Genomic DNA, 27,782 nt, shown 5'->3' with positions numbered 1-27,782 from the left:
TTTATATTCATTTATTGGAAGCCGTGGGCCCACGTAAGTGCTCCTCGTGTACCATGAATTATAAACCAATAACAACTCAGATACATCTAATGGAGGAGGTTTTTTCTCATCATCTCCCGTCCGTCTACTTTCCACTTTCCATGGAATGCGTTCCTCGTCCTTTGCCCTTCGTACATACTCGTACTCCGCTGCCACTGATTTTATCCTATAAATCATTCCTTATTATTATATATTGCCAGTTTTGTGATGTTTATTAAACGGGTGGACGTTAAGAGCATATACACACGTATAAAAATATTGTACGTCTACCGAACATACGTGTATGCACTAACACTATATACGCGTCAAAACTCAAAAGGCTTCGAAGTTCATCTCTTTTTATCGAGATTTTCTTTTGGTTTCGTTTCATGTAGTACATATTTTTTAATTTATTCTCCTCGTAAACATACATTGCCTCATTACTTTTCTAGCCTCTGGAATAAAATATCTTATTTCATGAAAATAAAAATAATAATCATAATATAAAAATCAAGAATTTATATGCATTATTTGTTATTTGAATAATTGTATATTATTGTTTAAAAAAATGTGTACTTCCCCTTATATTTGTTAAAATATTTAATTTTGAACTCGTTTTAATTTATTTTTAAATATCCACAAATTGTCAAATAGGATTAAAATAAAATTAAAATTTTTATTCTTTTAATCAATATTCATTGTCCAAATGAATTGTTTTATTTAAATTTTTTTATTGTGAATGAATGTCAGAAAACTTATAAAATACTACTTAATATTACGGGTTTATTTAATATACAAGTCCGTCGCTTTAGCTTTTATAAATATTAAACCATTCCTTATAGGTATAATGTTTCAATTTTTCTATTTAGTGAAGTGATAATTTAACAATAAATCATTAACAATAATAATACAAAACTAAATAAACTGATGTAACAAATTCGAATTGTAAATTTTTTTTTTGTTAATTTTAAGTAGAGCTTCAACACCATTAGTTATTATCTATTAGCCTACAGTTGTAATTGTATATTATATAGTTCTCATTAAATATAACTTATATTATAATCCGACAAGATGTAATTGTTATTTTATTTTATTTAATATGAAATATATTTAGAGCCAATATTGATTTTAAATATAACATATTTTATATCATTAAATCAATGGTGTTAAACATTCTGTAAACCAAAAAGTGTTGTTAGAGGTATTCAATAAGAAAAAAATTAAACTTTTATTATGTGACTCATTCTACGTAAAGTTTTATCAGTTGATACATACAAACTTATATATTTTGGATTTAAATCGGAGTATAAAGGCGCCGCTGCACTTCATTAAGTCGTTCTTTGAGAGTTAACTTTATATTAAGTGTATGCTAATATATTGTGATTCTGAGCTTTGTTGAACTAACGTATTTTCTAGGAGGAATATAATATGTATATAAATTTTTTTTCCATATATATTTATTAGAGATTGCATTTATAACTTAAACTAAAAATATATATATTATATTATAGGTATTGATATTGTAAGTATAAAAATTAGAGAGTTATTTTATAATTGTAATACTAATACAAATTCAAAATTAAACCAATTTCAATAGATTAAAAATATAGTATCAACATTTTTATTACCTTCGATATGTTCATACAGTAATCTATTTTTGTTATGTATATTGTATACAACCATATAATGTATTACGTTATGGCTTAACCTTTTTTTTCCTAAATATTTATCAAATATTACTTTAGATTTTTTAAACACAGTTGTCAAACTATAAGTTACTATTTTATAGTAAGTATTCGGTAGATTTTGTTGTTGAATTTACAAGAAATTGACAAAATAAAATGAATATTTTTGTAACGGTACCACCTATTTCTCAAACAATGTTGTGTTGTTAGTTTCAATATCATTGTGAATATTCCTATTATACAATTTAAAGGTAAAAACATTTTACCTTGGGCACCTTGTATGCTTTTGATGATTTTAAATTTAAATTGATGAGTTAACAATATTGTTTCTACTATGTATACAACCTGTAATTGCCGTCAGGCATTATATGACAAAATTTAGTAAATTGAATCGAATAAATAAATAACTTTGGGAAATATAAGAACCATAAAAAGCTCACATAACTCTATTTAAAATATAATTATCGATATACACCTAAAATTCCACAGAAAATATTCTTACCTTTACATTGTATGATACGTAAATTCATCCTCATATTAAAATTAATGGCGCAAAATGGATTCTACTGAATACATATTTGCCCCTATGTTGTATAGGTACATGTAAGACAGAGGTAAGTGACAGCTCACGTGCATGTAAAATCTTCCTGAGCTTTACAATAATTGTAACTACTTAAACTTGTAGTAACATTAAAAAAAGAAAAGCTGGTATAGTAAATTTAATTAAATAAATTTAGAATTTAAAATTTAAAATTTAAAATTGACTATTGAAACCATGTTAATCATGGATATATTTTAATAATGAAGTGGGCATTGCAGTTGTATAGTTTTTATCTTAAAATATGGATTACCACTCTGAGTTTCAGTATTTTATTAAATATAATATTATTGTTGACCACAATGGTTATCATTTACTCACGATACTAAATACAAATTCAGCTAAATTACATTCATTTTAAATTATGAGTTTAAAAAAATGTTTAATGTATAATACCTTGGTACAAATTCATAGCATCATATTATGTATAGTAGTGTTTATTAGTGTCATGTTTTGTAGTGTAAGCACTAAACATAATCCTACTTTATTACATTTAACAATTAATTAAATATTTATTATTACCTTAAAACTATATAGATAAACATAATATTATTTAAAAATATGAACACGATATATTATTCTAAATTATTTTATATGCAAAAAAATGTAAATATTTTATAAAGGGCTATGCACTAATAATAAAAAAATAACAAATTAAACAATATGTAATCCTAATATTCTAATATTTCTAATATTGACTTAGAATGTGGAACTGTTTTTAGTTTTAAGTAGTTATTTTTTTCCCAAACATAACCGTTTGACTTTATGTTAAAAACCACAGTTTGTAAATTTAAAGAAAGTTGTGATATTTCTTGGCAGTGAGAACAAGTTGTGGTGAATTTATTGACTAAAATATTTGGAAACTTTTTACATTGGCTTTGTAAATTATATTTAGTTGACTGACGAACTGGATACTGTCCAGTTTCAGTTCTATGTCTTGATTCTTTATGATATAAAAGTATTGCTTCTCCCCTGTAGTTGAATTTTTATAAATCTCATACTTTATTTGTTTGTCAAATCATATATGGAATAATTCCAAAGAAACATTATTTTTCTTATAACTCGCTAAGTAATATTTTTCAATAAACTCTTCAAGTTATAGTTTTGAATACAAATAGAATAAGTAGAATAAGTATGAAAAATAAATTCATAAGTATTTTCTCAACCAAAATCCCCTTGATAAATAATGTCATTTATAAAGGAAATAATTACTAAGATTCGATGAAAAAAATGTGTTGATTTCTATCAAACGTCTACAGTTTAAATGTATTAATCATAGTACCAATAAAATATTTTTACTTATTTCCACAAATTATTTGAGTGTTTTTACAGGTTCAGGTCCATAAATCATAATTCTGTGGAATATATATTTTATTTATTAGTTTGTTGTTACTACTTTACCAGTCAGTTCTCGCTATTTTTTTCTGAAATAAATATAAAAATTAAATAAATAAAACATTAATAAATATGGTTGCTATTTATTGTATAAAGTATATACAAATAGTTTGAAAAGATGGGTCTTATGTATTGTACTACTACCTAAGTATGGGTACCTCTATTTTAGTTTTTGATTCCTTTTATTTACGAATTTTTTCCCACCGAATATTTACATTTTACTTCCATATAAAATCACAGATTGCATAAATATTTAATTTAACTACCTATCTATATAATGTTATATTAATGTATAGATTTCATTTATTGAACATTCGAATTACCAAATTCAAATATCATTCATATTCAAAAACGAACTGCCCCTTGGTCGTCGGTAATTTGAGTGATGCAGTGCTACTATAACTCCGTCTGCCACTACTCAATGAAATAATGTTTCTAAATATTTTTAAGCTTTAATTATTTTGATAATCAGCTTTGTTTATTTACTTTAGAACCAGTGGTACTATTTTGTAATTTATGTAAGACGCGTCCTGTGCGCCCTCGGGGTTGGCACTCATCGTCGAGCCCATTTACACGGATTGTTACGATTCGTTAGGTTTTTGCATTTGAAATGCAACGAAACAGTAATGCTGTGTTGATTCTTCACCGTCCTCTTTTTTTTTTTTTTTGTCTCAGAAGAACTTCAAAACAGGATTAGCGATTTTCCCCAAAAGTTTTGTTTTTGCATATCCATTGTCACAGTTTGCTGTCGTCATCGTATCCGGTTTCGAGTCACGATAGGCGAATCCAAAAATAACAAATTTTGAGCGTCCCGAGCCCAACCACCCGGATAAAAGCTAATATCGAAGTATTGGCTATAAGTCTATAGACCATAGGGTCTGTCGATATAGCAGTAACTATTTTCTCCCCTTTCTGTTGATATATATACACTCTCGTATTTTCCTCTACCCCGTAAACACATTCTCTCACTCCTATTCACTCTCTTTTTCTTTCTACTTCCGCGTGCGTTTGGAAGGGCGACTTCTAAACACCCATGCGTATATATAATAATATATATGTGCGAGTTTGTGTATGTGTGTGAATCATGGAAGCTTTATTTAGGCTCGAGAATGAAAACATATACGAAAAAGACGCCCCCAATGGTAATAAAAAATACGACATGAACTTTTGGAATACAAACATACTTTTTCATTTTTTGTTATTTTTTTTCTAACTGCCCCTGCCCCCCCCCCCTTTTAACAGTTCAATACTCGAACACCAGGCACTTTTTATTGCAGACTTAATATTCATACACACTTCTTGACTCTGGTTATGGCACCTTTAATGAAATAACACATAAATTGTTAGGTATAGGTACTGTGACATTGTTTTACAGTCACTAATAAACAATTAACCTATTTTTGCTTTCATAAAATAATTAGTAAATAAAAATGAAAGTAAATAAATATTTATTCATCCTAATGTTTGAGCTCCATTATGTAAATTTATAGTATACAAATTATTTGTGTAAGTGTCACTGAGAATTGTTATAACTATTATTTATGCACTGTAATAATTTATAAATCTGAGTATCAATCGTATGTATCTTATATATATAATAAAAAAGTACAATTCATTCAATAATATGAATATCGACACTATAACAATTTTTTTTATTAGTTTAGCAATTTGAATATAAAGGGAAAATAAGTATCATCGTTCTATATTTTAATTTTTTTACCTTTCAAAATTTGTGTTATACTGATATTTTTAAAATATTAAATAAAATTAAAAAATTATAATATAGATCGACAAAAAAAAGTTGAGAGAGTTAATTTTTAATATTATATTATTAAAAGAGTTCTGTTTAACCATAATTTTTTGTTTGAAAAAAAAAGAATCATATTTTTTCTATAGAAAAAATACACTTGAACAATAAATATAATTACATTTTTTCCTCAGTTAAAAGCTTGACAATATGCGCTCGTATCATTTTCAACAAATCACTAAAGAAAATTTACAATTTTAAATACATATTTCTGATTTGAGAACTAAATCAATTATCTAGATTCTAGGTACTCAATAATTGTATTATGACGTTAATAAGTATATTGTGAATAAAAACGTGCATAAAATATAATTGACCGTATTACGTCAGTATATATTTTATAGATATTAATATGTATGTAGTATTATTATACTTCTATTATAATTTATAATATTATGTTTTTTAGATCTATTAAAACGAATCATTTATGAACACCAATTTTAACTACCCACTTAATATACACTATAATAATATACAATATATATATATATATCTACATTCTTTTTTAATTGATCACAACTCTCAGAAACAGTGATCATTTGGATAGATTTACATATTGTAGGTATTTATTTTTATAAATAAACTATACATTTTATCAAAATAATTACTTTAAATAAGTGGCAAGTGCTTTCTATACTTTAAAGTCTGTTGTAGATACTACACTGCATTGGAGAACTTGGTTCATATAAATTATAATGAAATAACTCGTGTATTCAAAGCAGTCCTCTCCTCTCTTAACTCGTTAAACGTCAGACTGTAACGATTTGAAGCACTTGATTGTAGATACAAAAAAACTAAATAAATAAAATCCAACACGTTAAAAAAAAAAATTATTATAATAATAATAATAATAATAATAAAAACCTATTTCAACGCACCACTTAACTTTGCCAATCAATAAATAGTGTACTACGTATAATTTTTTATTACTATTCAAACATTTTTACAAGCGTCTCCATAACACTTGAATGAAGTTGAATAGTCCATTCGTCGAGAATTATTTTTTTTTTTACTTTATTATATTTATCATTTGCGCCAGCAGTAGACGAATTTTATTTGCTATTTTTTTACTATCGTTTTATTTAGAGCCGTGCACGCGGTGTAAAGCATTGACGTGAAAATATTACTATCAACGTGACACTATAGTATATTGAAATAAAACACAGTTATCAAATGTATGAAATAAATTACAAGATGTACCATGTTGTTCCGTCCACTGGACTGCACAGTGTCTCACATGCAGATCTACGCACGTTACGCAATCGACGTGGTCCGCTCAAATGAGTACACTCAAGAGACAAGACTACAATGAGCAGTGACAACCCACAAAGGTTCACGCTTGTTTGAAATAATGAAGTAATGGACTTTTATTGTCCAACCAAATACCACTTTAAATTAGCGAACAACTCTCGTGGGAATGAGCTATATACATATTATACTGTGGTCGCCGTGGCGGTATACATGACATAAACTCCGCAAGAAACAGTCCTCCGAGTGCTAGCGTTAAGCCAAGTAATAGTTTTCGAGATATAATATATTATGTTTAAAAGTTTATTATACAAAAAGAGTCACTTCGACCTTTCCCTTGGAGGAGCCTTTTACCGCCGCGCTGTATATATTCTCGAACCGTGACGGAAATGGAATGCTTCCTCGTTATATTACCATAGGGCAATAAATTTTTATTCCAGCTGCTTCAGGGTGATTTAGAATTAGACATCAATTTTGCTCGGTACACTTTTTTCCCCTTTTAATTTCATAAGCCCTAGTTTAATTAATTTTCGTACGTATTCAACTACTGATACCAAACGTAATCTAATAAATAAAATTATTCACCGTAACATTTCATTATTATAATAACGTCCAAAATCGTTTCCTTGAAATCTTTTATTTTTCATGGAACACTTGTAATTTGATGCTTGCCTTATTTTTCGAAATTGTTTTCTATATTATTATAATGAATTATTTCGTCATTCAAGGAAAAATGATTCATGCGTATTTTAGACAAATTGACTTCTTTAAAATTTTTTAAATAATATAAGCTATATTATAATATTATGATATAATAGGTACCATAATATAGGTAAGTACTCGGAGGTAAATGATAACTTAATCATATATAAGCTACCTACTTACTACGAATACTTACAAAAAATGTATTTATTTTTCACTGTCCAATGAACATTTGAATCGATTCAATACAGACAATAATTTAGATTCTCAAGTAGATTTATAAAATGTTAATCGATATGTATGTGTATGTATATTTTTTTAATACCTAGTGGAACTAAACCAGTATTTGTTTGAATAAATATAATATAGAATAACATAAGGGGGGGGGGGGGTTAAAAAAATATGTTTCACAACAACTAATCGAATGCATTAGTGCGCCTCTCACCGAGTACAATAAATAAATACACATGCATGTATATATTATATACGACGAGCGTAAAGCGCAGCTGGTGTATGTTTATAACAAATGGCACAATATGTATGTATATTTGGGTTCCTAATTGAAAAGGATTTCTGCCCTCGAAGCTCTCACTAGTGCCGCAGCCACAGGATTCGACACGGATCAAGATATTTATACCCTCGGTGGCCGCGATGCACGTCAAGTGTCTGATAAATACACATCGCAGTAGCACGGCTAATAATAACAATAGGAATCGTCGAATTGCGCGAAAGCGCACTGTGATTAAGTATACACACACACATAAATAAATATATGTGATATATATGTGTGTGGGCTGTGGGTGGGTGGGTGGGTGTATATTTTACAGCGATGACGGAGTTGGGTGCGTGTTATTGTTTTATTGGTGAGCCTTCTTGAAACGAAAGCCGCCACGCGGAATAATAATCCTTTGCGCTGTATTATTATTATTATTATTATTATTACTATTATCATCAAAAGTGGTGGTACGTTTATTTAATTTTTTTCTCAAATTTCACTGAATTTCGTTTTACGAGTGGTGCGCGCTGCTGCGGACCAAAATCCGCTATCTGTAAAATAGTTTTTTTTCATGTTTAATAATATAGAACGGATGATGAACGAGATATTCTGCGAATTATTTTATACCTACTATCATGCTAGTTGTTACTCTTTTGTCAACTAGAAATGATTTTCATACAAAATACTGATTGTGACGAAAATAATTTGAAGTCATGTTTGGTATAGGTAATAGAGAAATGTTTATTACTAGTGAAAGTTCAGTATTCACTAAAAACATGTTTGCACAGTTCTAATAAAAATATTCAACATAAATAGATCAATACTCCGACTTCATATAGTTTAATCAATTACAATCGTATTTTTTTAAATATGTTTCACATTACCCCGTCACCCTTTTACCCTTGATACACGAAACAACATTCTAGACGGTTAAAATCAATATTTTTGTTTTCAAAAGACAATAACACGTCAGCATTAAATTATAATATTTATTACATAGTGCACTCAATATGCAACTGTTATTGCATGGCTGTTTATTCAAATGCAATAATATTAAAATTTAACACTTAAAAATTAATCATTTTTTATTTGTCAAGTAATTGATTGATAACTACTCATTCAGTTCATTTTCTGAGTATCATATTCAAAAATAGAAAATGTATTCTGGCATATACCTTAAATTCTTAAGAAAGATGCAATAATTTATATCGTAATAACAAGGGGACTTTTTTTTTTGTCAAGTGAATAAACCATTTCAAGCTATAGTTTGTGTCTACCTTTGCATTACTTATGCTTTTTAAAAAATTAATGTATAAACAGTTTTAAACAAATTTATTTTGTATTTTTGTCTTAAATATTATTTCCCTTCATATTCAAATGTCATTGCTGAAACATTATGATAATAATGATTATACTATCATTGTTACCTGTCATATTTACTTTTCCCCGTCACTATTTTTCCACATAATAATATATATATATATAAATGTTCATAATTTTTAGAAATAGTTATTATATTATATTAAAATACTAAATAATATGTATATTACAAAATAATTGGTTAAGATACATAAACTCCGATGTGAACAATTCTTACAGCACGTCTTACAATAAGTAGTTTTATAATTTTGTAGGTCAATTTTAATATTTATATTAATAGTAGATAATAGATATTAAACCTTTCTATAGATTTAACTAACTTACTCTGACGTCTGACTAATACTAATATTAACTAATTTTGCTATATAATTTCTATTAACTAATAATTTATAAACAAATTGATATCATTACAATTTTTAATATTGGTTTTAAAAGTAAATAATAATTCTACAGTAACTTAAACATCATACAACTATACAAATCATGAACAATACCTACCATCATTGATGATATCTTACATGTCAAAATAAATTATATATAAATACTAAAGTACTTCAAATACAAGACGAATACTAATTTAATATTAATACTATTAAAACTAATACAATTTTTAGTAACAGACTAATCGATAAAGGATAATATTTAAACCAAGGAGATTATATTGATCATTTTTGGAGGATTTATATTTGAAAACATAGTGAAAATTGTAAGCTAGTGGCCACCTTGGAGGCGTTACAAATTTACAAGAGAGGAAATGTTTTTGTCCGTGAACTGATCCCTTTTATTTCTAAAAAACATGAGCTTATATTTAATGACCACGTGAATTTCATCCATATTTTATTACATGCATTAATTTTACATGAATAGGGCTATCATTATTAGTTTAAAATATTAAGAGACAATGCAGTAATGTTGGCATAAAGTTTTAAAATTAATTATTTTGACATTTCTCATACTTATTTGTATTATATATTATTATGTTACATGACTTTTTTTGTAAAATTGTATTGCTGTTATTTTATTGATAACAAAAAAAATAATTGGTATACGATTTTTCTTCAACAGTACAAAATAAGATATTTTCTGATAACATATTGTGTAAAGTCAACGGTTAATTAAAATCGGTTATTGATGAGGTGAAGTCACTAGGTATAACCTAATGAGGGCATCAAGTTAAATCGAGTGTTAAACTATGTTGTAAAATATGAAAGTTATATTTTAATGTTACCCATAATTTGACACTATATTCCATAATATTATATACTATCAGCTAGTCTTTTGAATTGAATTGTGGATAGAATGAACCTTAAATTTATTTAGTAGATAGCTGAATATTATCATTTATATTATTTTAATAGTGCCTATTTTCTTTCATAATTATATAATATCAACAAAAAATGTCATGTTTCTCGGTGAGGCGCGGCATACGCTCAATCTTCGGCAACGCTCTGAGTGTACATAAAGGCCGTCGTTGTTAGCACTCGGATGGGTGACCACCATCCGAGTTTTTAGCAACACATCCTTAGCACACATACAAACGTGTTCCAACCAACAGTGCCCCCCCCCCCCCATAGCACAAGGCTATAGACTAATCCTAATCATGTGCTAAAAATAGGGGTCACTACTGAAAAAATTACATTTTGTACTGCGCTTGTGCTCACCATAAGCGTTTAAAATTTTAAAATTTCACAAAATATGTATTTCAGTACCACCTTGGTTCTCCCTAAAATGAATTTCAACACAAGTTCATGCGGTCAAAATATTTAGTGTTACCATAATTCGTGATCAGTGATCACACTGTTTATCATTACAACATTGAGAAAAATGTATACATTTTACTTAAGGTGCTCGGAAATCAGTATACTTTATTAAAGCTAAATGTGTATTGTATTAAATATGGATTAATATGATAATATGTTTCGTCAGGGCACTGTCGTCTTATTTAATCTATCCAAAGGGTGCATTATTATAGACGTATTGTCCGTAGTCAGTCTGTTTAGGTAAACAAAACTACCCTTTTAAAACCACTGTTATGTGTACTGTAGCTGCTCCTATTTCCTCGTCATCTATTTGACGGTTTAAGTAATTACAACTACCCGTTGCCCGCAAAACGTATTATGAAGAGTTAAAACTACTTTCATCGCTCTATAGAGGACATTATCGAAAATTAAAATAAAAAATGTACCGCAATTATTTTTAAGGTTTTAATTTGATCATGACTATATTTAAGCTTTTAATATTTTCCCTCCACTGTCTTACTCTATGAAGCAACGGAGGAACTTCGTCCCTATAAAACTTCACTCATAATTGTTGAAATTACGTGTTATACGCAATACCCATTAATGCCAGTACACATGATAACGGGCCCTCCTTAATAATAAATAACGACCACACCTTGTCACAAGAGCTGTTCGTCTGCATTTAATACATTTTGAAGTGATGTCTTGATTGGTTTCCATCAGTAAAATTATATTGTGTGGGCATGTACATGTAGTTAAGTCTATAAGACAACGTGGTATACCACTGTAACCACGCTTTTATGTCAAGTGTAGTCAGGAAATTATACTATCTAATATGTATGGACTAAAACGTTCAATGTAAATTCATTGACTAAACACTGAAATATCTAAATTCTACTAAATTAACCGGAAAATGAATGAAGTAAAAGTATAACAATTCCTAGAATGCCAAAATTATGTAAAATTCATTACAGCAAAATAATTGTCCATATATGCAATATAAGTGATTTAAGTTGAAAAACATTTTTAGTTTTTAATCATTTAGTTTTAAGCTTAATTATGTAATTCACAACAGTTGAATTATTTTTTTATAATAAAAGTCAATAAATGTTACTAATTAATTATTATTCTTTTTTGTACGTGTTTCTGATGAATGTATTATTGATTTTATTCTTTACCCTAAAATATAAAAACATAATTCTTTCTTTTGATATATACAATTTTAATACATCATTGATAAAAATGTACTTATAATTGTTGTGAATATTAGGCATACATATATTATAAACGTTCAATATAGGTAGTTTGTATCAAAAAGGTTACATTCAAATTTAAAACCTTTACAGTTTATATAGACTACAATTGGGTGCAATGTGATACAATTTGGTACATATTATGATAATATGTTATAGATACTCTTCACATCCTAATGAACTAGTTTTGTTTTTTTTTCTCATTATTTACATCGATTTGACAACGAGCGATTTGAGTTCGACCATCCAATGTCACCATGATAATAATATATACAGTGCTTACTGCTTGATATGGTATAGATATCGATATGGCTCGCAACCAGAGGGACGGTGTAGGAGAGGACATCAAACCACTGTGCACAATACAAGGTTTCAGATTTCCCAATTTTGGGTCACTTTCGGTCAGCTCACAGTGAGAACGGGCTTTGGCTTTGTTTTGTACGTGTATAATATGTGTGCGCCCTGTATGTGTGTTTTAGCTAAGAGGACGCTGTGATGAATCAGAGTGTGGGGAAAGGCACGTGGCGAATCGTTATTGAAAATGGACTCCTGTAGGTAGTATTGAGTTCGCCCTAATACATCTGCACTAGGCGAAATCGTGGTTTGGCAAACCGGCAGTATCCAAGTACTCCTTTGACGAACAGTTAATGAATATATTTTCCTTTGAAGTCGATCATTTTCTTAGGGGAGTTGATATCGGGTTATTCTCCCGAACTTTGAGTAAAACAGGGAGAAGGACAAGTAGAGAAAAAAAAGTAATAATAATAATAATAATAATAATAAAAAAAAAATGCCAAAACAAACGACGGCTGAACTGGAGACATGATAATTAAAACGGCCACCGCCGTTACCGTCGAATGCAAATACTGTTGATTAAATACTGCGGCCTCTCTGAATAATAATTACGTTCGATGAATTTTTTATTTAACTTCGTCACGCCGAATTTTATTTTATTTCATTATATGCACTGGATAAATAACAAGGGGTTCCGTGAAAAAAAAACGAAGACGTGCGTGATTTCCGTAATCGGGATGAGTTTGAAAACCAGGTTGTCTGCAAACATGAAATTTCAGTAAAATTCGTGGAGTTCTTAAGTCATGTCACGCCTCCACCACTTTTAAGTTTATTGCAGGAAGACAAGAGCACGAATTGAAGAGTGAAAAATCCAATGTTAATTTTGACAGAGTTTATATTTGAGGTTAAATTCCCAGGTTATTGAAATTCGTACAGTAGAATATTTCCAACATTTAAATTTTATTTTCATAACTATACGAGCAACATACAAAAATATGTTTGATTACCGAGAATTATCTGCAAATATTGTTACTTTGATTTTGATTCAAATTATTTGTATATATTATGTTCTATTTAATATTAAGTTGTTTTAAAGTTATTTTTTTTCGTGTTGTCTTAAATTTGAATTTAAATTACACAACAGATAATGTCGGTTAAGTCTATCGCATTGTAAATAGTTACATTCATTTACATGGTTTCTATAAATTTGGTAATTGGAAAAATATAGGTGTATTTTACATTATAAATTTAAATTAATATTAAATATAAAAATGTTTATAGTTAATTCATGAATTGCGTGTTGTTGTACGTATAATAATATTGTTTATTTGAATTATTATTGGAATTAGAAGTCTGAATTACAAAGTTTATTTTAAAATCAAAATTATAACATTATATCGATGTTCTGCTTTGAATTTGTTTTGACTCAATTCTTAGTTTCTTTTCATGAAGAACTTTGAACTATTAAATACTTTTGAAATTCTAATTTTCTTGTTGACTTTAATAATATGTAAACGATGCAAGATAAATAATCTATAAGACAAAACGTTGAATTTATCTATGAATTGTAATGCAAAATACTGAATTAAATACATTTTTCGGTTACAAAGAGCCGTTTATTTTTTATACGAATCCTTAAAACATTTTTTAATTTACCTGAACCCTTTGATTTATCCCCCCATTTCATTGTTTGACTCATCAATAGAATATAATATGTATAGTATCCGAACTTTAAAATTATACTTATTTTACAAGTTTAATTTAAAATTAATTAACTTTGAGTATTTTTAATTAAAATGAAATACAAGTTAAAGTATATCATACAAATAATAAAAAACTAATGTTTGGTGGGTTTTTATAATGGATTTGGTAGATTTAAATCGTTTAAAAACCGTTTTCACACGTATCTATTAAACTTTTTAGGGTTTGTAATATATTTTTTCTATAATAATAACATTGTATAATTTCTTAATTTGTTTTTATAAGGGAAATATATTGATTATTGAGCTAAAAAACTAAAAATTAAATTTAAAAAAATTATATTTTTATAAAATATCCTATTTTTTAAGGTGGCTATAAATAAATTCCGAGCACAATTAATCTTATTTATAAGAATGATAAAGATTTTGTTAAATCTCAAAGTTTGTTTGCCTTTTTTTCTGTACTTAAGTGCTTCGATATACAGATTAAATAAAATGATAAAATCTGCATTAAATATTTTATAATGTATACATGTATAATATATAATATAATATGTTGAATAGTCTTCTGCACCTAAGTTCAATATTATAAACTAAAACATCAAATTTTTGTGTCAGGGTTATGTTACAGCAGAATATTTTAATATAATATATGTTTTTTAATTAAAATAGAAAATGTTGATAAATACACGCAATAACTTATAAATTACTAGGTATATAATATATTTTAGTAGAATGACTACGATAAAAAAGTGAATTACACTTTTAAATTATTTTAAATTTTAATTCATAGTTATTAAATATTTACGTTGGAAGTCATTCATTTTTTATTCATTAGTATAAAAACTAATACTCACATTTATTTCCAAAGCCTTTCTTTTAAAATATTTTTTTGGACATTTAATTCTTTTGGGAGATGAAAAATATTTATTTTTTACATTTTTATATTGAAATAAATAAATAATTTATTATATTGTTATATTGCAAAACTATGGTAAGAACGTTTACAATGTTTTATTTAAAAATTCATCAATTCAAATATTTCAGGTTTGCTTTTTATATTCAACAGTTTAATTTATTCCAAAGAGTATATTATTAATTTATTAATTTTCTAAACAAAAACGCTTCAGAAGTGTCAATTATGAGAATTTCACTTTGATCGAGGATTTTATTACATTTTAATAACTGTAATAGTGAATTTGAACTGTCAGGTGGTATCGTCATTATAGTTTAATTAAATAACTTAATTTTGTTTATATAAAATAAGTGATATTGATAAAATAATGAAACAATAAATTGTATCTACAAATAATAAAATTAGACATATAATATAAAAGCAACTGTCAATTTTATGATTTTCGGTTCAATAGTTTTTTCTTTTTAATAATCTATTCATTAAGATATTTTAGAATACGAATTGATTGATTTACAAGAAAAATTAATCTTAACCTTAAATGTAATAAAAATGTTAACAAAGACAAATAATACTCATTAGTTATTACATATTATTCACATATTGAATTGAAAAATAGAGAATTAGTAATTACTAAAAAAATATAGTTAACTATTTTTTTATCATAAATCATTTTTGTTTTATGTAATATGTTATATTATTACATGTTTGTTTTATATCATATAAAAATCAAAAAATATCTTTTTTATAATTTAAAAATAAATTGAAAGCATATACGAATACATCCGTCTAATTTATTTCTTGAAGTTCAATGTTTATATTTTTATACGTTACCATTTTCCTTTTTAAAATTCAATTTAATTTTAAAAATACCTTTAATAGTTAATGTTTCATCAGAACTTTTTTTTAACTTTTACATGTTTGGTTTCAGTTTGTATTCAATTTTACACATACCTTCCAAAAAGTATAACCTCTTATTTTGCCAGAAAATGTTTTCATTTTCGTGTTTTTAAATTCGAGATACGTGGTTTTCGTTACTTACAGTTCTCACCTTTACAATGTATTTTCTTTGCGTGTAAACGACCTTCAACACGCCACGGTGTCGTATGGATATCTCCAGTCTACAATTTACCATATTTTGGTAAATTAAATAAAACTGTCAGTTTGAATTTGAACTTCAACAGTTCATAATCGGTATTTAACGTATCCATTATTATTATTATTTCTGCGTAAAGTATCTACAATTGTCACGTGACACAAGTTTTTGCTCTTATTAGTTCTTACAATTAAAATTATTTACAGATTGTATATTGTTATTTTACGTTTGGTATTCATATTTTGTTTTTACTAGTAGGTATAAATTGGCTATTCTTGACTAAACATCAAACATTGTTCATTTTTATTTCAGTACTTTTCAAATTTAATATTTTAATGCAATTAACTTGTGACATGTAATTCACATAGAATAAAATTATATTCAAATATGTTAGTACTAATCAAACAAGTTTTGAAGGGTTTGAATAATTAAATCAATGATACTGTACCGAGTAGTCAAAATATTATTTATCGATTGTTATAAAAACATTTTCTTTTAAAGTGTTTTAGAAAAAAAACATATGTAAACATAGGAATTAGTTTTTTTTAATTTTTAGTTGACTTATCATACTTACTTATATTAATTTAGAGTTATAATTATTGTGGTCACATGCATTAGATTAATAAATTATAATAATATGATAACATATGATGAATTGGATTCACGTATAAGTAAACACGATATTATATTATCAAACAAAATGTTCCAAAACATCATTTTTGAACATTTATATTTTGATTTTTGATAATATGCGTCCGAATACTTTAATAATCAAACTATGTAAATAAATTATTATGTTATCATACAAGACAAAGGAATTTTTTTTTAAAAAACCACTCGATAAAATTTAAATTTATTGAATTTAAGCCAACTTTTTCACCAAATAAATTTCGCTGAACCTTAATAAATTCGTGAAGGGTCCTCGTGGCTATTTTTTTAAACTTCCAACACCTTCCGGTCATTATAATATTACAGGCATCGGAAATCTGATTTCCGGTTACCCGTCCTCGAGCCAAAACCGTCATCAACACACAAATACACGACCCACGAACCCGTTAAAAATAAATAATAATGAAAGAAATCGATTACCACGTTTTCACCTTTACCCATAACGCATAATTCGGCGACTACAATGATTACGGCCAATAGTGCTATAATATAGTCCTTGCCTCGCCGGATCGTCGAGCATTGTACTCTCCACCGAAAACGTTATCGCCCAATTTTACTGTAAAAGATTGCGTGTTCGGTGGCACGAGTAGGGTGTAGTATGTGCACAGACAATTTTTAAAACGACCGCGATTGTCATCGCCGAGTGAGCGCGGATGTGTAATAGTAATTTATGCGTATCCCGGTATACCGGCTCGGTAGTCTGCATAGAACGGAGGCACCGGAGGGTGCGTTGATGTCCGATTTATCGCGATCCAAAGGAATGAATATTAAAAACCGAAAGGGACTAGTGTTATCAGCTCACACCTCCGAGTCCACCTCTGAATCCTGCAGGCTATACACCGGGATACACCTATAGGTACCGAAGTTGAATCGCCACTGCAGCCGCCATAGTTTATTCAGCGCAATAATAATAATAATAATAATAATGATACACGTTCTCGGGAGACCTGGCAAATCCCGTCCGGCCGACGGGGGGTAGAGGTGGCCGTAGTGATGGCGGGGGGGGAGTAGTAGGGGCAGTGGTGGTGGCCAGTTGTTGTGGACCGTGTTGTGTTAATGGCTCGGAATAACACTGATAACGACGAGGATCATCTCCTGCGCGTCCTGTTCGCCCTTCCTGTTGCTATACAAATTACCCCACGCCCGGAACCGAGGTTGAGACTGCTGCAGGGCCGTTGTGAATTCCCAAGAGTCGCGTCGCCTACTGCGAGCAATAATAGTAGCGCGAATGCATGTGGCCGATCTTTTGTCCCGACACACGCGCATACGTCTCTGAATTTCCCACGTGTCCGATATTATTATGTGTGGCAGTTGACCACCAAAGTATATTAAACTTTAAAACGACGACAATCGAATATTGTATTCTTTCGATTCAGTATATTTTTGTTCAGTCCATTCGACACGTTCACTTTGTATGGACATCTAAGTTATACCAAACGGTTATTGGTATAAAAACCGAAAATCATACTACGCGCTTTAACTTTTATCTTACAAAAAACGATGTCTTGAATTTAATTTTGATTTGTTTCTCATTAGCAAAGAAAAATACTATAAACAATAATAGTATCATAGACTCATTAATCTTTAACACTAATTTATTATTACAATAATACATCATTTTATTTTAGATTATTTTCGAAAATATATTAAAAAAGACATTTCACTCTTTATATTCTTATTCAGGTAATTTATTATTTTAATATTTTCATGTAAATTTAGTATGACAAACTTCAGGTTCAAATATTACCTGTATCATTACGAATTGAATTTAAATTGTTTCAGTTTTGAACCTTTTGGTTATTCTCAAATCTAATATACTAATATCAAAGGGAAACTGCTTAAATTAGTGTTATAGTCTCTAAAATGTTATCATATTTTAAAATAGCATACATTATTGACAAAAATTAATCTAACAGTTCATAAATAATATATTTTTCATATTCCATTTGAATATCTGTGGCTCATTATTATACATAAAAGAATAATTTTGAAAATATTTTTTATACATTACAATGTCAAAAACAGAAAAAAATGACTATTATATTTTTGTTAAAAATATTCCTCAATATATTTTGTATGCCTACTTCAACATTAAATTTAAATCAACATTTGATCCCGTTTTATCAATTAACTAAAAAGTAGTTCACTTAATTCGATATTATATGCTTAAAACAAAGAATAAGAAAAATAAGTACTCGTTGTAGGTACCTGAGTATTGATAGTTTTGTGAATTAAATTAGGTTCTTTAGTAACTAGTTTTATATTTTGTATGATAAATAACTAAATTTACATGAGACTTTGTGATTATACAGTCCAATGAAGTTTTGAAAACACAAAAACCTAATGAAGTATTTCAAAGATTCTTTATCAAATTATCTGTGTTCAAAGAGACCAGTGAAAGTTTAAGTTTAGCGTTTCTTTATACCGTTGTATAAAAGTGACTATATTATTATAGTATAGAAATACTATGTTTTTATTTCTATAGAACAACAAATATTATGTAAATCAAAATAATATTTTAAAGTACTAATTTTACTGTAAAATTGCTAATATGTGTTTAGTTATTAATCACATATTACATTTATTTATTATTTTACTCTTCTGTATTTTATAAACAAGATTTAAATAGGTACATTGAATTTTTAATTTATATTATGTCAACTTAAAAAAAAAAACTCAAGTACCAATAGTTATTATATCATTAATTTGTATTGATCGCCAACGACCAACATTAAAAATACATCATAAGTATATTAATATTCCCTTTGATTGGCTGTACTGCATCTCCCTAAAATATCAATGTGAAATGTTCGTAGTTTTTATTATCAATTCTTTAGGGTTATAAATTATTACGATAGTCATTAAATTCCTACCGACTGGGGACATCTTAGCAAAAAGGTCATTTTACTTTTATAACGTTAAAGGTTAAGAATTCTCGCGGCCTTTGCACATTATAATGGCACTGGGTTAACGGGTTGTCATCGCTTAAAGTAGTAGGTACTCCGGTAAAAGGGCGCGGTTTTCCCGGCGAAATAATACCGAAATTCCTCAACGAAAGAAGTATTGGTGTGCTGAATAAAAGTGGCTAAAACGAGCAGAAAAAACTAAGAAAATCAACTAGATGTTTTTCTCGACGAGCATGTATAATAATACGAAATTACCGTCCGGGGATAATGACGACTGTGCCGGAAAAATCGCGTGACATTGACCAACGTCACGCTAACCCAACTTCTTACATTTTTTTCCATTGTTCTAATGAACTTTGTTTATTTTTTACTGATGGTCGAATTATTGCGATATGTTTTTATGCAATCAACCCACCAAAATGGGGAGCATAATCTGCTCAATGAATTATTTTGCCGTAAGCCATCATAAAAGTTGAATTTGTTACAAGAAAGCATATAGAGTAGAGTTTTCTGAAAGACATTTGTTTTAATTTAAGCTGTATAACTTCGAACCACCTCATGTAAGTAATTGATTTTTATCATAATACTTTTGGTCAACAATTATACTAGCTGAACTCGTCAAAATAGTGTTTCACATAAATATTATTCATTCCATTAACTGTATGGGTATAGGTTTTCTGATAATCTAATGGATTATTGGTTTACTTCAAAGTGACATTAAATGATAGGAGACGTATACAACGACTGAGTTTTATATTAATAAATTGTATGTTTTAGATATACCAAGAAATAATAATGAAGCCTGGGGTTAATTAGATCAAAGACTATATTAATATAGGATTAATTAGGAAGGAAATATACATTAATCCATTAGACAATGTAATAAAAAACTCTTTAAGTTTTATGAAATAAACAGATATTAAATAGTATCGTTTGGAAAAGTACGTGATAAAATAATGAAGCAGTTATTTCAATGTGAATTCCTTTGTTGAATGAAAATTTAAAAATAGAGAAGGATTTGCGATGCATTTTTAAGTAAATAGAATTTTATTACCTAACATTGTTTTTAATAACATATATTAGTTGTAATTCAAATAGCTTATCATCATAAATTATAATATTTTGTTGGTATAAATTTCATAACATATTTTTCATTAGTCCAAAATAATTAAACACACAAGTTTGATTCAAAGCAATTTTAATGAGGAAAATGTGTAGATTGTAAGCCAAGCTTAAAGTACGAGGCTGTATTCTGTTCATCACAATAAATTATCATTTAAAAACTACGAAAATGCAATTCAACTGCAATTCATAGACAATTTCATTAAATCATTTAATCATAAAGATATTTTTGGTCAGTACATTTTACTTCTTAAAATTATACAGTTAAAATATAGAAATAAAATATTCATAAATATTTAAAGCAATAGTATAAAAATAAACCATTCAGCAAATGCTTTCATAATAGACAATAATATATGATGTAGTCTACTTATCAAGAGTTATTAAATTATTTTTATACTAATATTGTGTTTTTCTTAATATAAGTACCTACCTTTATCACAATAAATTATCATTTAAAAAGTATGAAAATTCAATTCAACTGCAATTCATTGACAATTTCATTAAATCATTTAATCATAAAGATATTTTTGGTCAGTACATTTTACTTCTTAAAATTATACAGTTAAAATATAGAAATAAAATATTCATAAATATTTAAAGCAATAGTATAAAAATAAACCATTCAGCAAATTCTTTCATAATAAACAATAATATATGATATAGTCTACTTATCAAGAGTTATTAAATTATTTTTATACTAATATTGTGTTTTTATTAATATAAGTACCTACCTACCTATATAAATTGCAGGTTTATATTTTTTTTTCTTCAAAATTATACCACACTTTTCAATTTCAGACAAAGAACTATAAAAGATAAAAAAAATAAATAAAACATAATCAACTCAAATTAATTTGAATTTTGTGAAGTAAAGTTACTTACCACCTTCCAATAGAAATAGAGTAATTTACTGGAAGGGATACCCTTTTATTGTATTTATTGTTTACTATTGTACGTTTAAGTCTTAAATGAGAAAACTGTAAACTGGCACGTGCCTTATTTTGTCAGTAATATTTTGTTCATACAAGTTTTTTCAAAAAAATATTATAAAATATAATCGTTGATCGTAATTAAATTTATAAGTACCCATTATTCATCAAAGTATGGCACTTAAATAATACTTGCAAACAAAACTTAAGACTTTTCTGATTATATAATTGTATAAATATATATTTTTTTAATGAAACTTATAATAACTCTTCAATTTATAGAAGAAATAGAATATAGATCGTTCTTAGAAACCATCTATTTTCTCGTAAAACTGACACAGTGTTGTATACATCATAACGAAAATTTCATTTAATAATATGATATTATTAAATATGGGCGACACTGCTCAAACTAATCAAATTAGTGTATAAATAATAATATATTTAATACTTTACAACATTGTTAAGCGATCAAGTTGTCGTTTAAAATATATTTTCATCGGAAACATCTTACATTGTACTCATGTCATAGTTAATAGGTGTAATATTTTTAGTAGTTTCAATTCCCATTTTTATTTAATATTATGTGTCATCGATGATTTTACTATAAACATATATTAATGTCAGTAATTTTATAATTGTACTAACATTTAAATTCGGTATATTATTAACCGATTTAGAATACATCACAACATCCTTTTGGATATAACACTAGTAGCACTATAACATGAAAATATAATAATATTATGTTATAAGGTACTTATACCATTATGACATCAAAAGTATGGCTATATTTATAAGTCAAGTCAGTAGTCGCTCAATTAAGATATATTTGTCAAAAAAAGTTCAGTAATTTAAAAATTATTTTAAGACTGTAGGTATTTATGAAGTCAATTTGTGTAATTGATCCTGGTGGTAGTGCAATCAAACATAAATAAATTCCTTGACACTAACTGCAATTATTATTCCACATTTAATTGACCTTACAGCAGATAGGTTAGTCGTGGTCTCAAATATTTCTACAGACTACAATGATAGGAAGTACTGTACTATCCCGCATGGGCATATTTCTAGCGGTTGTACTATCGTTCAGCTCGCGTGTATATTTTACACACGTAAATTGCTTGTACGAGAAAATAAAAGCTTAATAAAAAAAAAAAAAGTACCTAAAGAAAAAAGTCCGACTTGGCCACGTAAACGGTTTGGGTATTATGAGCGTTAAATTATTAATTTTCGGTGTTTAAACACGAGTGGAAGGAGGTGAAACTATTCGGGTTTACGCGGGATTATTATTGCACCGGAACCCTCCGAACAATTCCAGGACAAAACGCCACTTTGCATATTTAAAATATCCCGGGCCGTCCGGAGTTATATTAAAACATACCGTGGTATATTCTTAGCATTATTATTATTATTATTATTATCATCATTATGACTATAACCGCAGCCGCCGTGGGTAGGTGGGTGTGGGGTGGTGGCCAGAGAGGGATGGTTGCATTTTAAAATGTAATCCGTTGTATGCGCGCTCGCGTGTGTATGTGTGTGTGTGTATGTTTGTGTGTGTAGCCGTCGCTGTTTCTGCCATAACGAGTGGCACACAGGCACCCAGCACGACCGACTATGCCATCTCTGTTTCCGGTCCGTCGCCCGTACACTCGTTATCATTTTTTTTTATTGTGATTTCCCCTTTTCACTCGAATTAATATAATATATATAGTGGTCTCCAGTAGTGTTGCACCGCAAAACTTCCCTCGAAATATTGTTTTTAATGCCACGCTTAATTGTGGTGTGCGCGTCTTTGTGTATGCTTGTACTTACGTGACTTGAAAAGACGCCAGATGATGTGTCGTAAACGACCAACCAGTATTACCACTGCAATTCGACGCGTCGTGCGACACGTGTTTTTTCTACAGAATTGGCAACAAAGAATTTACAACACAAAAGCATTACGTTATAGTTGTACGATGTAATGACATTTTTTTCTTTTCGTGTATAAAATATCAAATATTTTTTTATTATAAAAAAAAGTACACGTCGATTTGATATGGTATTATATTTTATTTCTTCGATAATCTGTGATGTCGTATCAACGTTTAGGAATGGTTAATAATAACTATGAAAACTGTTCTGGAAATTCTGGTAAAACAGAAAATAATATATAGTTATTGTAGGTACATTAACTACTCTAAGCTAAGTAGATAATAATCTACTTTCAAAACTTAGATTATAACTATAAGTTTGCTTTTTACAGTACATACCTATTAATAAGTATTAAATACTTAATTATAACGTAGTTATATACAGTCTGAACATTCACCAACAATAATTAAAAGTTAGAATTTATATTTTCCCTTGACATCATAATATCATGTTCATCTGACTAATATAGTAAAGTATTCGGAATGCATGGTAGGCAATGCACAATATTGCACAACTTGTATGTTTGACAGGGTAGGTACCCATGTTATGAATTATATACATTGTTCAGAGCTATATATATATGAATCATATGTTTATTAGAAAATCAGTTTACGCATAGTACAATCGATCTGAATACTTATAGATATGGAACAATATGTAAGTAGGTCAAAATCAACATAAAAAACTAAATTCAATAAATCTATTTTGCCATACATTTTTATTCGGAAACATTTAAATGATTTAATACGTTTATGGTTGAATAGCGAACAACTTCAGTAAAGACAGATCAGAATATCGACCAACAACGAGTAATATTTCCAAAAAAAAGTACTCGGTCTGTTAAAAAAAAAAATCTTCATAGATGTTTTGTAGTAGTATTTTACATATATATGCATACAAGTTACTACAGTGTCCTGGCGTACACAACCCACACTTGCTGGTCGTACCGATTGGGTCAGCTCCCTTAAATCATAAAAACAATAAATTTCAGTGCAACAGCTATTGTGTCTCGGGTTCAATTTCCTCTTATGAAAATGTTCTTCGATTGGATTACTGAGTTATTGCGGGGAGTTAATAGAATACAAACGCAGATGTAATGTGGTTATCCACAAATGTCTTGTTCACCGTACATAATATTTTATGCATATTATAATAGTATTATCGTGACGTATCCTTTACATACCTAATAAATCGACAGATTATGTTATAGTATTTAAAGCGTATCTAAGTATACTCACGTTCATTTCACTAAATATAAACAGTGAAATAAAAAACTGATTTGTTTTGTTTTACAGATCATTGAAAATGCCGCCGGCTTTATACGGACTGTTCTCCGTGTATGTGACGTTTGTCGTACTGGGAACACAAGCCATTACCATTGAAGAATTGCCACCAGGTATGTTTTCGATATTTCTTCGTTGATAGATATTGTATAGATAAATAACCTAGGGAATAAATATGAAGAGAAAACAATAGACACTGCTGTTGTTTGTTGATATCTCGGTAAACCCGTAGGTAATATGGTAATATACCGTTTCTCACCGACAGCTTGTCATTAAAAGTTTATTTCCACACGAATGGTGCGTAAAATAAGTAATATTAAAACGCTATTTTTTTGCAATTCAGCGGAGAAAAAAAATAAAAACTTTTGAATTTTGTCGAATATATTTCAAAAACTTACAATATTCTTTTCCAAAAAAACCTCGTAATTTCAGTATTACTTTTGAATTTTGTCCTTGCAACCTCGGCAAAAAGTTATACCGCATTTTATTAATATATTTCTGACGTGGAAATTTATTCGTGAAAGAATTACACTACGCATTGGGTTTTATTTAAATTTAAATTTAACGCCTGTGACGCCAACACCGCATTTAGCTTAGGTAGGTAGTAAAAAATTATTGAATCAATATATAGTGTATAATATATAGGATTAAACGTTGTAGGCATTGCGGTCGATCTAATACTCAAGAGGTAAGGTAACTCAATAATCAAATAGGATGACGACGTGTTCCCGCTGTAGAAATAGGATTATCCTAGGAAACGAATAAATCGCCTAGATTAGTATAAAATATAGAAAAATAAAATATGATTCTAATCCTATAATAATAATAATCGAGTCTCGAAAGTTCTTCGTGTACCGCCTCCCGGAGAACTCGAAATTGTCTCCTCTGGGCGGTAACACCCATTAATTTGAGGTAACTGTCTAAGCACGTTTATTTTCGTGTCTATGGTGCTTTTATGTATGATGGAAAAGGGGGTGCAGGCGACGGTGTAAAACGATGGTGGTTGTCTTCGGAAGAGGAGAAAAAACCCGTACCTTATAATACCATTATGGCGACGGACGATTCAAGGGCGCGGAACGGACGACATCCGATAGCATATTATAATATACCAATAAACACTCGCAGTATACCACGGTATAGCCAGTTACAACATCATAGCAGCGGCGTATCCGTCTAAATCGAACGGGGAGGAGAAAATAGGGGTGGCTGCGGCGATACGAGTCGGCGAGGGTGGGAGGCGTTCGCGGTTCAGGTGCGGGAGATGTGTTTTACACGCACACCGCGGACAGCCGAGGAAAGTGCGTTTTGTAAGCGCTCGTGTAACATTTCTTGTCGTCGTGTAACCGGATCGACCGCGGAGGGATTGGATTTCTCGAACGCGCGGGCGATACCGCTCGCGGACTACTATAATGCAACCGTGTACAATATAATATACACGCGTGTGTATTCGTCGTAGATATTATATATATATATACACACGTATACCTCTCTCTACACATTACAGAGGGTGGATAGAATAATATTATCGGTGGCGGCGGCGTTGGTGGTGCGAGTTTTCTTTGTTCGACAAATCGATCACGCGACGGCACCTATATAATATTATATGGAACGCTAGCCCGCCAAGGGCCTTCAACTTGTAACATCGCTCGCGGATTCGTCGTCGTTATAACAATATTATTATATTATGCAAAACAAACGGTTATTACTGCACGTGTAAACTGCATTTTTATTTACTGCGATACATATATTATAATAATACTATTTTTATTACCTTGATGATGATGATGATTATGATAATAATACAGTGTTGGGCACGACACGTTCCATTCCGCCATATGAACCGTAGCATACTACCCCTATCATGCTTAGTGCTCTGGCCATTGAAATGATTACCTAATCCCCCCCCCCCCTTAAGGAAATATGTCCTCGTTTGACGACTACTTAATAATATAATTTTTTTTTCTGCTGGCAATATTCTGTACAATTGAAATGATTTGTAACAATTTAAAACATTTTTCAAAGTTACTTGGATTCTATACTTTGGTCGAGTTTCGGAGTCAATTTATCTTTTCATAGACCCTTATAACAGCAACATTTAAAAATGTAAGAATTTATTTTATTTCATTTATTTTATAGAAATATTATTTGGGATTATAATTTAACATAATTAATAGTACTTTTTTGTATTATTGTTTGTAGTTTATTGTGCAATAAGTACTATATTTTTATGATAAATGAAACAAATGATGTGTTTAAGTTGGTAAAAATAAACAACCCCTAAAATATGACTAAATATCAGCTAGCCCCCTGTAGGCATGACTATGTATTATTATCCTCCATACCATACGTCGTAAGGTAATATTAATACTATAATTGTAAGGAGGGTGCAGTATGGCAGAGTTCCTCTACCTATTTTTTTTTTATTTTGAGAGCACCCCTACAAATTATTTTATATTAGAATAGGAGATGGTACGTTCTGTTTAACAAAATATTTTTTAACTTATATTTTTTGAAATTCTTAAAATAATTGTATTAAAAAATGTATTCAAATTAAATTATTTTAGACTTATTTGTATCAAATACTGCATAAAATCTAAAAAAAATGTAAATTAATTTAAATTTAATT

The 27,782-nt window shown here is 28.8% G+C and overlaps 1 protein-coding gene across 1 annotated transcript in view; it reads left to right on the top strand.

The window, feature by feature from the left end:
• The window catches only part of LOC111033413 (semaphorin-2A), a 373,923-nt gene that overhangs the window by 185,227 nt on the left and 160,914 nt on the right, over positions 1 to 27,782 (top strand). The window contains exon 5 of the mRNA XM_022314127.1: positions 25,169 to 25,269. Coding sequence (XP_022169819.1) covers positions 25,179 to 25,269 — 91 coding nt within the window. The 5' untranslated portion in view covers positions 25,169 to 25,178. The remainder of the gene's footprint in view (positions 1 to 25,168; positions 25,270 to 27,782) is intronic.

The sequence above is a fragment of the Myzus persicae genome, unplaced genomic scaffold, assembly GCF_001856785.1.
Source record: "Myzus persicae strain clone G006 unplaced genomic scaffold, MPER_G0061.0, whole genome shotgun sequence".
Taxonomy (NCBI): domain Eukaryota; kingdom Metazoa; phylum Arthropoda; class Insecta; order Hemiptera; family Aphididae; genus Myzus; species Myzus persicae.
This window is presented reverse-complemented; position numbering and strand designations above follow the sequence as displayed.